The following is a 14,826-nucleotide window of genomic DNA, read 5'->3' as shown; positions in this document are numbered from 1 at the left end:
AGGAAAACCTCATAAACATCAAAGACAAACGAAAATGTGATAAACAATTCCAGGAGAAAAAGTTATAAGCGCAGAAACTCAACATTCCAGTTGTTGATTTTCAATGTTGTATGTGTGTGTGCGTGCACCTTTTATAACAATTGATAAGATAAATTTACAAATTAGGAAAAATCCTTTATCTGTCATGGGATATAAATTAAGCCCTAATTTTATTAGTAGTGAAAAAAAAAAAGTGTGATGATCTCTATAAACCAGTGGATTTCAGACCTTGCTCTGAAAAGCCCTAGAGGGTCCATGGTGGCACTGAGGGGGCCACTGTAGGAGTTCAGGGGTCTTCAGGCCCAGAGAAGTTCTAAAGAGAAGGGCGCTTTCCTGAATTTTACACATTGAGCTTTCACATAAGGTCTAGTTTGATAAAAGTGTTTAAATGCTTTACACCTTTTAAAAGGTTTGAAAACTATTGATCTATATCAATACTTCTCAAAAAATCTGTGATAAGGGATGTATATATTTGTAATATGATAATTTTGTAAAATACAAAAATCATGCACTTGGATGCCATGGCCAATGTCAAATTGCTATGAAAGTTTTTAAGCAACTACTCTCAGTTTTTGTATTCATTCTCACTGCAGATTGAAAATGGACATTCTTCAAACCGAATCTGTCTGCAGACTCGTGGTCTTTTCCAATCACTATATGATACTAATTCAAAATTCGATTAATAAGTATATTCAACTAATAACTGATTAAATATGAAAGATGAAGAAAGAAAATATAATTCCAAATCTGTGAAAGTTAAAAAACTGGATGGAAATGCTACCAAAGAATTTTTATCATAAAAAACATAGGAATTCAATATCTATGACAAACACAGTTTATAACAATGGATCTCAATGGAAGCAGTTACCCTCTTGTCCTAGAATGTTTTAGAAATTTGCACAAGAGTTTCTGGTTCACTTGAGGACACTGTAGTATTGACAGGCAAGGACCAGGGATACTATATATCCTGAAATAAGTGGGACAGTCTCACCCAATGAAGAACTGTCCCACACAATTTTGAATGTCCTACCAGATATTCACATGGTAAAAAAAACTACTTATAATTATTTGAGTCTAGACCCAGATAATTATATCTGAGTCTGTCATATGTAACTTTATTTCACATATAAAGACAAAGTGCTTTTCCATATAGTAATAATAGGAGAACACAGAAAAACTGAGGAAAGAATTGTACTTTATTTTGTTCCAAACTCTACCAAGAGCTAGTCACTATTTTAAAAGACCATGTCATTGACAATAACACCAATCAAGGGGTTAGATCAACAATACAACATACCTGTTGACACTGCATTTGTAGCTGTTACAATTTTGATTCTATATGCCTCTATTTTATTATGTCATCAAGTGTGGTCACATCTAAGCATTTACATACCTAAATTTATTTTTAATTACTTGTATTCTCCTTTATATTACGGTAGGGTAGTATATGAATTTTTTTAAAAGTATGTGTATAGGTAGATTTTATTAATGTCACTTATGAATTTTATTTCAGGACAGTCAAAGAGCATTACAAAATATATGTTATTTAGAAAGGAGCACTGGGTCTAACAGAGTTGAGAACCATTGACAAGAATCTTCCTGAGAATAAATCTGATCTATAATTACTGGTACAAAAATGGAAATGTTCTTTCCAAATGATTTTTTCCTAGAATTTGCATAAGACAACAAATTTTTTAGGACATGAAAGCACAGAATTAATCAGAACTAAAGTTGAAAACTAGCAACAAAGAAATTTGTTTCTATATTTGCTATATAAATGGTATCAGAGAATAAGGCTTCCTGAAGGTCCAACAAGCACAAACAATCCTTAACACTGTAATACATTGCTCCAAAAACTCAGTTTATGCAGTAAACTCAAAAAGAAAAAAAAAGCTAATATTTATTATTTTATGTCAGGCATTGATTTAAACACTTTGATCTGTTAATGTTGGTAATAATCCTATGAAGTAGATACCATTATTATTTCCATTTTTACGGCCAAACCAAGGCTCACAGATATTAAGTAACTTGCTCAAGATCAGAGCCAGAATTCAAGCTAAGATGGTAGACTGCTAGAACAACCTTCTTAATCCTAGATGTTACTGCCATTCACTTGCTATGTGACCTTGAGCAAGTCAAGAAACCCCTCTAAATTTCAGTTTCCACATCACTGAAATCGAACTGCTGGGAAGATTAAATGAAATTAATTATTTACTACTACCAACAACCATCAATTACTGCACTGAATGCCTATATCACATTACAAGAGCTCAGCAACGCTGGCTGCTGTTCTACACATGCTCTATACTATTCTACAACGGCAGCTACTGCTGTTCTACATGTTACTCTACATACGTTATTCTCTTCTATTTTACCGGTGATGCAATCCAACTAAAATTCCAGGATTAACCTTTTCCTTGCTGTATGTCTCACATCTTAAAATACTAAAGTATGCAGCAATATCAAATTTACCAATTATTTACCACCTGACTCAGCAATCCTACTTCAGTAATTTATCCCCAGATATGTCTGCAGATGTATGACATTATATACGTACTAGGTTATTTAAAATATAAAAAGCAACTTCTGTTTAAAAAAAGAAGGGGGACCTTAATTTAGTAAACATTCTATTGCTTTGGAAAAAGTACTCCACCAATTTCAATTATCCTTACCTCTAACCTTTGTGTCTGATCCTTGCCCAAAAGGTCACGAACTTCTTCATTATATATTTCCAAATAAGACACTCGAACCAAAAATCTATAAATAAAACATCATTTTTAAAAAGTCGAGGAGAGTGGAATATTTGTAAGAGCCATTTTAAAACATGTTTATAAAATTTATACCTATGTGCCTTTTCTGTGTTTGTAGTTCTCAATACTAGAAAATAAAAGAATTCCCTTTTACCTTGTATCACCCTCTGCTTTTGCAATATGACCAAATATGTGAGCAAATGAATTGGGAATTATCCCTCTAAGTTCAGGAACAGCTCGAACACCTTCCATGGTAAAAGTTTTGCCTGTTCCAGTTTGTCCATATGCAAAAATAGTCCCTGAAAATGATGAAGAGAATCAGTTACTTCTTAAAGTCTAATGCTATAGAACAATAGCTCTTAAAATTAATTCCTTTGACACTGTGATGTAATTTCTTCCCTGGATTCAAAATTTATTCTCACACAAGTTTCACCTTTATTATCAACAATTACACTGTGTAGTCTGTACCACATGCACAAAGCACTGTTACAGCACCAGAGTCAATGAGAGATATCCCTAATAATTAATAAAAAGCATCCCAAGCCCTAAATGCAAAAATCTTCCAATGTATCTAATTATGAGACATTTCTTATCATGTGTATATAAAGTACTTATTGTGGACATTAAACTGGAGAAGGTATTATAAGCACAGCAAAAGAATACAGGCTCTAGAGCAGAAAGACCTGTCTCAAATCACATCTGCCACTTTTTAGCCACTGACCTTGGACAAGTTATCTACCCAGAGACTGTCTCCTCAACGGTAAAATGGGGATAAGAAAACTCGCCACTGATAGTAAGAACCAAATGAGACAATTTCCTTCAAGTAACCAACACAACATCTCATAGAAAGTATCAGTAAAATGATAGCTTTTTTTCTTAGTCCTAAAATAAGTGTATTTTTAAACAATTGTTTTAAAGTAACAACTGTAAGAAACAGAGTTAACAAAAAGATGACAATACAATTATTACAGGTAATTACAGATAAAATCTCAACTTTCTAAATACCTAAATTCATTCATTCAACAAATATTTACCACACCTGAGTTTGGCATTGTACTAGGCACTAGAGACAGAATGACAAGACAAACGCAATCCTTAATCTTATGATATGTATATTCTTGGGTTTATCATGATAATGAGTATTCAGAATGAGAAACACAGATTTCAAGATGGGAGTCAGGGACATCAACTGGCCAGAGGAATTGTAGTGGGAAAAAGGGAGAGAGGGTCAGGGAAGACTTTCCAGAAGAGGTAAGGTTTAGATCTGAAATACAAGTAAGAACCAGATAGGAACAGTGTGGACAGTAAGAGGCAAGAAAAAGAATGGAAATTTTGAGGACTGAAATGAGACCAGAATGGAAGAAACAGATAGAAAGGGAAGGTGGATACAGGCAGACCTAGAGAAACTGACAATGCCATAATCACACAGTGTAATAAGGACCATATTAAACTTTTTAGACCTTATCCTAAAAGCAACATGAAGCCACAGAATGATTTTTCAATCAAAGGAGTGACATCATGATCACTATGGCTATATTGTGGATGAAAAATTGGAGAAAAGCAAGGGTAGATGTGGGGAAACAGAGGGCTGGAGTAGTTGGCCAGGACACAGTATAGTAAGAGAAGATAGCCTTGGATGTGATGGCATATATGAAAATGGTTCCTCAACTATTACTACTCTATTCAGTTAACCTCAACTTTTCTCAGACTTTTTTTTGTGAAAATAATCATAACATACTTTTCAGACTTTTCTGTGAAAATAAATGAATCATACCAGAAGCCATTTTTCACACACAGGAATAAAAAAGTCTCAATTTTTTCAAACTGACTGAATATTTCAAACTCTGCTATTAGGAATATAACACTACACTCAAAGAAGTGGAAAATATCATGAACTCATAGACTGCATTTCAGAATAGATACATTAAATTGTTAAATAAAAAATAAGCTTTATTTTTTATTTAACAATTTAATGTGTCTATTCAGTAAGGACAACAGCTGTCACTTACTGATAATTTGCTATGTGATAGGCCATGTACTTTACTTTCTTTTTTTTTTTTAAGAGATGAGGTCTTGCCCTGTCACTCAGACTAGAGTGCAGTGGCATGATCATAGCTCACTGCAACCTCAAACTCCTGGGCTCAAGAGAATCCTCCTGCCTCAGCCTCCTGAGTAGCTGGGATTACAGCTGTACCTCCCAGTTATGTTTGCATTCTTATTTAACTTCCATCCCAATCCTAAGAGATAGGCACTATTTATTATTATTAATATTATTTAAAAATAATAAACAATGGCCAGGCAGGGTGGCTCATGCCTATAATCCCAGAATTTTGGGAGGCCAAGGAGGGCGGATCACTTGAGGTCAGGAGTTTGAGACCAGCCTGGCCAACACGGTGAATCCCCACCTCTACTAAAAATACAAAAATTAGCCGGGTGTGGTGGCGCACGCCTGTAGTCCCAGCTACTTGGGAAGGTGAAACACAAGAACTGCTTGAACCTGGGAGGCAAAGGCTGCAGTGAGCCAAGATTGCACCATTGCACTCCAGCCAGTAGCACTGCACTCTAGTCAGGGCGACAGAGTGAGACTCTGTCTCAAAAATACAATAAATAAATAAATAAAAACAATAAACTATATTCTGGGCTGGGTGCCGTGGCTCATGCTACAGTCCCAGCACTTTGAGAGGCTGAGGTGGGAGAATTACCTGAGCCCAGGAGTTCAAGACCAGCCTAGGCAACCCAGTGAGACTCCATCTCTACAAAAAATTTTAAAAATTAGCCAGGTGTGCATAAAAAGGAACGAAATAATGGCACTGGCAGCAACCCGGATGGGACTAGAAACTATTATTCTAAGTGAAGTAACTCAGGAATGGAAAACCAAACATCGTATATTCTCACTTACAAGTGGGAGCTAAGCTAGGAGGATGCAAAGGCATAAGAATGATACAATGGACTTTAGGAACTCGGGAAAGAGTGGGAGGGGGGTGAGAGATAAAAGACTACACACTGGGTACAGTGTACACTGCTTGGGTGATGGGTGCACCAAAATCTCAGAAACAACCACTAAAGAACTTATTCATGTAACTAAACACCCCCTGTTCCCAAAAACTTAATTGAAATTAAAACTAAATTTAAAAAAAAAATTAGCCAGGCACGGTAGGATGTGCCTGTAGTCTCAGCTACTGGGAAGGCTGAAGCCAGAGAATCACTTGAGCCCAGGAGGTTGAGGCTGCAATGAGACGTGACAGTGCCACTGCACTCCAGCCTGGGTGACAGGGTGAGACCTTGTCTTGAAAAAAACAAAAACAAACAAAAAACAACAACTAAAAGAAAAACTATATTCTGGGTCATAAAACAAGTCTTAATAAATTTAAAAAGATTCAAGGCACATAAAGTTGTTCTCTAACTAAACTGAGATTAAGTTAGAAATCAATAACCGAAAATCTCTAGAGAATCTAAAAATATTTGGAAACTAACACATTTCTAAGTAACCTAGGATCAAAGAAGAAATCAGGAGGTAAAATGGTATCCTGAACTACATGAAAATGAAAACACAGTATGTCAAAATCTGTAGGATGACACTAAAACAGCACTCAGTGGCAATCTATAGCATTAAACTCCCATATTAGGAAAAAAGGTCTCAAAACAATGGCCTCAGCTTCCACTTTAAGTAGAAAGAAAAGAGGAAAGTAAGCCCAAAGTAAGTAAGAGAAAAAAAAAAAATAAAGATCAGAGCAGAAATAGATGAAATAGGAAACATAAAAACAGAAAGAAAAATTAATAAAACCAAAAGCTGGTTCTCTGAGAAGACTGATAAGATTGATAAACCTCTAGTCAGACTAATCAGGAAAAAAAGAAAATAGTAAGTTACCAATATCAAGAATGAGAAAAGTTATACCAGTACGTTCAACATACCAAAAGAATAATAAGGGAATAGTATAAACAACTTTTTGCCAATGAGTTTGACAACTTAGATGAAACAGACTAATTCTGTGAAAGACAAGCTACCAACCTCACTTAAGAAAAAACTGACCAGGCACGGTGGCTCACGCCTATAATCCCAGCACTCTGGGAGGCGAAGGCAGGCGGATCACCTGAGGTCAGTAGTTTGAGACCAGCCTGACCAATATGGTGAAACCTGTCCCTACTAAAAATACAAAAATTAGCCAGGCATGGTGGCGTGTGCCTGTAATCCCAGCTACCCAGGTAGCTGAGGCAGGAGAATCGCTGGAACCCAGGGAAGGAGAGGCTGCAGTGAGGCAAGACTGCGCCACTGCACTCCAGCCTGGGCAACAGAGCAAGACTCCGTCTCAAAAAAAAAAGAAAAGAAAAAATAGATAACCTGGCCAGGCATGGTAGCTCATGCCTGTAATCTCAGTGCCTTGCGAGGCTGAGATGGGAGGACTGGTTGAGTCCAGGAGTTCAAGACCATCTTAGGAAACATAGTTTCTTATCTCTACCAAAAAAAAAAAATTAAAATTAGCTGGGCATGGTGTGGTGGCACACACATATAGTCCCACCTACTCAGGGGGCTGAAGTGGGAGAACTGCTTGAGCCCGGGGGGTAGAGGCTACAGGGAGCCACAATCACACCACTGCACTCCAGCCTGGGCGATAGAGACCCTGTTTCAAGAAAAAATAATAATAATAATAGAAAAAAATTAGCCAGGCATGGTAGCACACACCTGTAGTCTCAGTTATTGGGGAAGCTGAGGTGGGAGGATTGCTTAAGCCCAGGAAGTGGAGGTTGCAGGGAGCTGTGATTGTGCCACTGTACTCCAGCCTGGGTAACAGAGTGAGACCCTGACAAAAAAGGAAAAGAAAAAATACATAATCTGAATAGTCTTATGTCTATTAAAGAAATTGAATCAATAGTCGAAAACCTTCCCACAAAGAAAACTTCAAGCCCAGATGGCTTCACTGATGAATTCTACCAAACATTTAAGAAATAATACCACTTCTAAACAAATTCTTCTAGAAAACTGAAAAGAAGGGGATACTTTCTAACTCATTCTATGAAACTAGCATTATCACAATACCCAAACCAGAAAAAGGCATTAGAAGGAAACTACATACTTGCATCCCTCATGAACATGGATGCCAAAATTTTTTTTAATTTAGCAAATAAATCTAACAATATATGAACAGAACAATGCATCATGACCAAGTAGCAAAGCTAGTTTCACATTCAAAAATCAATCAATGTCATTTACCATATTAACAAACCTTTAAAAAAAAATTATTTCAATAGGTGCAGAAAAAAATGATATTTCACAAAATCCAATATACAATCCAAAAACTCTCAGCAAACTAAGAACAGAAGGGAACTTCCTCAAACTTACAAAGGATATCTGTTAAAATCTACAGACATCATCATACTGGTGAAAGAATGAATGCAGTTTTCCTAAGATCAGGAACAAGACCAAAATGTCCACCCTCACCATTTCGAGTCAACATTTACTGGAGGTTCTAGTCTCCAGGTGCTATCAGGTAACAAAAATAAATTTAAGGAGACTGGAAAGGACAAAGTAAAAACTGTCTTTACTTGCAAACGACATTTTTTTTTTTTTTTTTTTTTTTTTGAGACAGTCTTGCTCTGTTGCCCAGGCTTGAGTGCAGTGGCGCGATCTCGGCTCACTGCAAGCTCCGCCTCTTGGGCTCACGCCATTCTCCTGCCTCAGCCTCCCGAGTAGCTGGGACTACAGGCGCCCGCCACCACACCCGGCTAATTTTTTGTATTTTGTTTAGTAGAGATGGGGTTTTACTGTGTTCGCCAGGATGGTCTTGATATCCTGACCTCGTGATCCTCCTGCCTCGGCCTCCCAAAGTGCTGGGCTTACAGGCGTGAGCCACCGCGCCCGGCCCATTTTTGTTTGTTTGTTTTGAGAGAGTCTTGCCCTGTCGCCCAGGCTGGAGTGCAGTAGCGTGATCTTGGCTCACTGCAACCTCCGCCTCCAGGGCTCAAGTGATTTTCCTGTCCCTGCCTCCCAAGTAGCTGGGATTACAGGCATGAGCCACCATGCCTGGCTAATTTTTTTATTTTTAGTAGATACAGGGTTTCACCATATTGGTCAGGCTGGTCTTGAACTCCTGACCTCGTGATCCGCCTGACTTGGCCTCCAATGTGCTGGGATTACAGGCGTAAGCCACTGTGCCTGGCCAACATATTCTTAACATGGAGAAAATCCTACAAAATTTACAAAAAATCCAAAACATAAAAAAAGTACTAGAATTAATAAGCAAGTTTAGCAAAGTTGCAGGATAAAGGTCAATATACAAAAATCAATTGTGGGTACTAAGAGGGCAGTCATCAAAAAGGCAATAACAAGTGCTGGCAAAGATGTGAAGAAATCAGAAACCTCACACATTGCTGATGGGAAGAGAAAATGGTGTAGCTACTGTAGAAAAGTTTGGCAGCTCCTCAAAATGTTAAAGAGTTACCATGTGACCCAGTAACTCCACTCTTAGGTATATACCCAAGAGAAACTAAACATATTTTCACACAAAAATCTGTAAAAGAATGTTCAAAGTAACATTATCTGTAATAGCTAAAAAGTAGAAACAACAAATGTTCATCAACTAATAAATGGATAAACAAAATATGATATATCTATACGATATTATTCAGACATAAAAAGTAATGAATTGCTGGCCGTGTGCAGTGGCTCACACCTGTAATTCCAGCACTTTGGGAGGCCGAGGCGGGTGGATCACAAAGTCAGGAGTTTGAGACCAGCCTGGCCAATATAGTGAAACCCCCATCTCTACTAAAAATACAAAAATTAGCTGGGCATGGTGGCAGGCACCTGTAGCCCCAGCTACTCGGGAGGCTGAGGCAGGAGAATCACTTGAACCCAGGAGGCAGAGGTTGCAATGAGCCAAGATCACACCACTGCAATCCAGCTTGGGTGACACAGCAAGACTCCGTCGCAAGAAAAAAAAAAAAAAAAAAAAAAGACCAGGTGTGGTGGCTCACACCTATAATCCCAGCACTTTGGGAGGCCAAGGTGGGCAGATCACGAGGTCAGGAGATCGAGACCATTCTGGCTAACACTGTGAAACCCCGTCTCTACTAAAAACACAAAAAATTAGCCGGGTGTATTGGCGGGCGCCTGTAGTCCCAGCTACTTGGGAGGCTGAGGCAGGAGAATGGCATGAGCCCAGGAGGCGGAGCTTGCGCCACTGTACTCCAGCCTGGGTGACAGAGTGAGACTTTGTCTCAAAAAAAAAAAAAAAAAAAGAAGGAATTGCTGATATATGTTTACATGTTACAATACAGATGAAGCTTGAAAACACTGTAAGTGAAATAAGTTATTCACAAAAGGCCACATGGCATATAACTCCATTTACAGAAAATGTCTAGAACAGGCAAACTCATAGAATAGATATAGACAGCAAATTAGTAGTTGCTGGGTTGAGGGAAGGGAGGTGGTAATGGATTGGGAGTGACTGCTAATGGATACAGGGTTTCTTTTTGGAGTGATAGAAATGTTCTGGAAACAGACAGTGGTGACAGCTGCACAACATTGTAAATGAACTAAAAACCTATGAACTGTAAAATCATAAATTTGATATTTGAATTTTATCACAAAAGCTACCTAAAGAAATCAACTTCATCTCTATATATTAGGAACGTACAATCCAAAATTGAAATTATGAAAGCAATCCTATTCACAATAACATCAAAAAAATACTTAGGAATAAATTAATCAAAACAAGTACAAGACTTGTACACTAAAAGCTACAAAATACAGATGAGAGAAATTAAGACATAAATAAATGGAGAGAAGCTGGACATGGTAGCTGACATGGGAAATCACAGTGCTTTGAAAGGCCTCAGCAGGAGATTCCTTGAGCCTAGGAGTTCGAGACCTGAGTGAGCAACACAGCAAGACCTAGTTTTTACAAAAACAAAAAAATTAGCCAGGTGTGGTGGTGCACAGCTGTAGTTCTTGTTACTTAGGAGGCAGAAGGGAGAGGAGAGCTTCAGCCCAGGAGTTCAAGGCTGCAGTAAGCTATGACCGCACCACTGCACTCCAGCCTGGGCAACAGAGCAAGACCCTGTCCATAATTAATTAATGTTTCAACGTTTTAAATGGAGAGAAGTATCATGTTCATGGACTGGAAGACTCAATATTGTCAGAATGACAATTCAACACAATCCCTATGAAAATCCTAGTAGGATAAACTTCAAAAACATTATTTGATGTGAAAGAAAACAGATAAACAAGGTGACATATTATATGACATTTCAAGAAAAGGCAAAATTACAGTGACAGAAAGCAGATCAATGGTTGCTTGGGGGTGGGTCGGCAAACGGATATAAAGGAACTTTTGGGGATGACAATGGTGTTCTAAAGCTGGATTCTGATGATGGTTTCATAACTGTATACATTTACTACACTCATCAAACTGCACAGTTGCAATAGGTGAATTTATGGCACATTAATTATGTCTCAATAAGGGTGTTTTTTAAAAAGTAAATATTCACTTACCATTGTAGCCTTCAAGTACAGAATCAATAATAGGTCTTGCAGTTAAGTTATAAACATCAAGTTGTTTACTCTCTGGTCCAAAAACAGTATCAAAAGTAAATGTCTTTGGAGGTTCATTGGAAGAATCAGTCTTATGTACAGTGATAGTTCCCCTCATCTCATCCACACTGACAGCCTGTTTGTAGCACATTGATTTCTCTCTCTCATTGAGGGGCCGGCACCTAACAACAACCTTCACATTATCGCAGCTTTCTGGCTTCTCTGATTTATTGATCTGTTGGAGATAATATTTACAAATAATGAAAAGAACATTTATTTTTACCCTCAACAGATTAAATGTATAAATTTTAAAAGGCTACTTTGCCACCTCAGTGCCTCGCACACATTAAACACTTCGTAAGTATTTGTTACATGCAATTAAAGATCTTACATATAGGTGAAAAGTTTATTAAAAGATATAAAAAGGAAAATAGTTTCTTTTAAAACATAAAAGGGAGAGAAAATCTAGTTTACATTTGTGGCAAAGGCTGTACAAGCAGAAACTGAACCAGTATATTCTAGATTGTCTTTCTGCACAAAAGTCTCTGACCCAGCGTTTCCTGCCTGTAGAAAAACACATGTGACTACGGTTAACAACTTTAACTCAAGAATATAGTAGGCCCTCTGTTTCCCCCGAGACTTTAGTTTTATCCCCTATTATGCATCTGTAAAATGGTTTTTATTATGTAATACATCCATATATGCCTTCTCTACAGAAGACAACAATAAGATAAAGACAGAAATGAAAGTCTAATGGCAAAGAAAAATGCCTTATATTACCTAATCTTATGAGCATTTGTGCATGTAAAGTTTCCATTTCTGAATGTTTTTTTTCTTATTTTTTGAGACAGAGTCTCACTCTGTCACCCAGGCTGGAGTGCAGTGGCATGATCTCGGCTCACTGCAACCTCTGCCTCCCAGGCTCAAGCGATTCTGCTGCCTCAGCCTGCCCAGTAGCTGGGATTACAGGCATCCATCACCATGCCCAGCTAATTTTTGTATTTTTAGTAGAGATGAGGTTTCAATTTGTTGGCCAGGCTGGTCTCGAACTCCTGACCTCAAGTGATCCACCCACCTCGGCCTCCCAAAGTGCTGAGATTACAGGCGTGAGCCACCGCACCCAGCTATTTCTGAAATTTTATGATTAAGAAAATATAATGAAACACAATCCTATTATTGAAGTGAAAAGGACAGTTTAGTTGAATAGATACCTGTTAAATTCCAACTGTTTCAGATTCTCTTCTAAGCATTAAAGAGAAACAAATATAAGCCATTGTCATTGACTTTGACATTGTCACTGACAAGTAACAGATTATATCAGTACAATACACGTCTATCTATCTCTGCCTTCATCACACTAGTCTAAATTACCATCATCTTGGCCCTGGATTACTGCCTCCTAACTATATTCCTGAATCTAATTAGATTGCCCTACTGCCTATTCTCCAAATAGCAGTCAGTGTCAACACAAATCTAATCATGTCACTCTCCTACTTAAAAATTCTTCAGTGGTTTCCCATAGATCTCGGGACAAAAACCAGAATCCTTAAGGTGGTCTGTAAGGTCTGGCTTCCACCCATGTCTGCTTCTCTGGGCTTATTTCACAAGATATTCTGCCTGGCTCATCCATGCCACAGCCACACTGAGCTTCTTGGCCTTTTCTTGTCACCAGGCTCCTCACCACTGGCCTTTCCATGTGCTGTTTCTTCTACCTAGAACCATCTTCAGTGGCCTCTTCATTTAGCTAACATCTACTTATCCTTCAGAACTCAACAGCCACTTCACCTGGGAAGACTTCCTGACTAGGTCAAATACTCTTATAGGCTCAGAGAGCACCCTGCTCTCTCCTTCCTGGACACAAATTTTACTTTTGCTTGTTCCTTATTTGATTAATGTCTTTCTGTCTACACTGGAGGTTGCAAACAGGTAGTCAAAAGGCTGAATTCAGCCCACAAATTTCTTTTGTTTGGTTCATAGTATTTAAAGAGCTTCTGAATTAGTTGCTAAAATTAAGAAATTTCACAAAAATAATTTCTAAAGTCTCTTCTTGGGAGAAAAAAAAATCTGTTATCATCTGCAGACCATCAATCTTACATGGCAATACTTTCCAATTCACCAGAATCTACTTCTCTCTATTGTAGGACACCCACCCACTTCATTCATTAAGGTTTTGTGTCTTATTTCTGTAAATACGTATGATTTTCACCTCTGCCCAAGAAGGCAAGCCTCTCTCTTTCCAAGTTCAAGAACCTGACTGGTTTTGCTCAATGTTGTATCTTCAGGGCCTAGTGGTTGGTGTGCCCAATATTTATTGAGTTAAAAACTTGAAAGCAGTGAACAGGTACAAATATAGACCGTTTAATCTTAAATGTCAAGCACTGTCCTTCTAGTCTCCTGTGCATTATTTCACGCGGATAACCACCCCATGAGGTAAAGTTTACTTGGGAACTAAGGACCCAGACAGATTAAATAATTATGCCAGGCTTCACAACCACTAAATAAGCGGCCATGGCTCAATTTTCCTCCATGACCCCTAACAAGGGGTCTTACAAGGCCCCATTATTAAGTTCACGATAACAATCTGTGAAATCCTGGAAGATAAACATAACACCGCCACACATACAAAGACACCTACAGGTTTCATTCTGCATAAGCTAAAGCGCCACAAGAGAAATGACAGCTCCAGGCTAGGAGAGTCGGAGTCAATAGGGGCAGGCAGCCTTCGCTCCGCTGCTTTCCTGAGCTTGCTCCGAGGCGCAAAGGCCTCACGAGGTGTGGAGCATCCAAAGAGACCCTCCGTGGCCACCTCCAGACGCCCCGCTCAGCAGGCAGGGCTGCGAGCCAGAGAGCATCTTCCAGCACAGCGCCTTTTTGATAAGCGGCGCAGGCCCCACGGGACGCAGCAACGACGAGGGCGGCAGGGCCTGCCCCCAGGCCCCTCTCGAGGCCAGCCGGACGTCCGCGGCCCCGGGGCTGACTAGTCAGGCTCTCCAACCACCTCCGCCGCACCGCCGAGCCTGCCCCGCCCCACCCAGGCCGCCAGCCTGCTCCGCGCCTCCATGGCAACGGCCGCGCCCCCGGGCCAGGCCGCGAGGATGAGAAGAAACCCCAGAGGCGAAGCGACTCTCCTCACCGGCATCTTGGCTCCCTCCCGTGCCCGGCGGACGTCCCCGCCCGGGGTACAGCGCAACGACACCGGGTGCGCAGAAAGGCTGGCCAGAGACTATCGAAGCACCTCGTTAACGCTCTCGAGACTGCGGCTTCCCGGGCGAGAGCGCCCAGTGCGCAGCCGCATTCTGAGCTCGCCCCGCCCCAAGCCCAGTCTCAGACTCTCACGGCCCTTGAATTACGCCTGCGCGGAGGCTTTCCGAGTCCATCTCCTAGGACTCCAGACAGAGGCCGCGCGTGCGCAATGCTGCCATTCTGCTGCACTAGAAATGTGCCCCGCACTGAGGCGGAGATAACCTGGCAGCCCCGGGTTGGGAGGAGAAGCAGCTCTTAGGCCCC

The 14,826-nt window shown here is 39.8% G+C and overlaps 1 protein-coding gene across 5 annotated transcripts in view; it reads right to left on the bottom strand.

Annotated features, from left to right (window-relative positions):
- The window catches only part of KIF3A (kinesin family member 3A), a 50,140-nt gene extending 35,529 nt beyond the window's left edge, over positions 1-14,611 (bottom strand). For all 5 annotated transcript variants that reach the window (XM_073010702.1, XM_073010703.1, XM_008014379.3 and 2 more), the window contains exons 1-4: positions 14,453-14,611; positions 11,281-11,554; positions 2,944-3,088; positions 2,712-2,796 (exon numbers count right to left, since the gene is read on the bottom strand). In XM_073010702.1, coding sequence (XP_072866803.1) covers positions 2,712-2,796; positions 2,944-3,088; positions 11,281-11,554; positions 14,453-14,458 — 510 coding nt within the window. In that variant the 5' untranslated portion in view covers positions 14,459-14,611. The remainder of the gene's footprint in view (positions 1-2,711; positions 2,797-2,943; positions 3,089-11,280; positions 11,555-14,452) is intronic.
- Positions 14,612-14,826: the final 215 nt, after the last annotated feature.

The sequence above is a fragment of the Chlorocebus sabaeus genome, chromosome 23 (assembly GCF_047675955.1).
Source record: "Chlorocebus sabaeus isolate Y175 chromosome 23, mChlSab1.0.hap1, whole genome shotgun sequence".
Lineage (NCBI taxonomy): Eukaryota > Metazoa > Chordata > Mammalia > Primates > Cercopithecidae > Chlorocebus > Chlorocebus sabaeus.
Note: the sequence above shows the minus strand (reverse complement) of the source record. Positions and strands in the feature narration are given on the sequence as shown.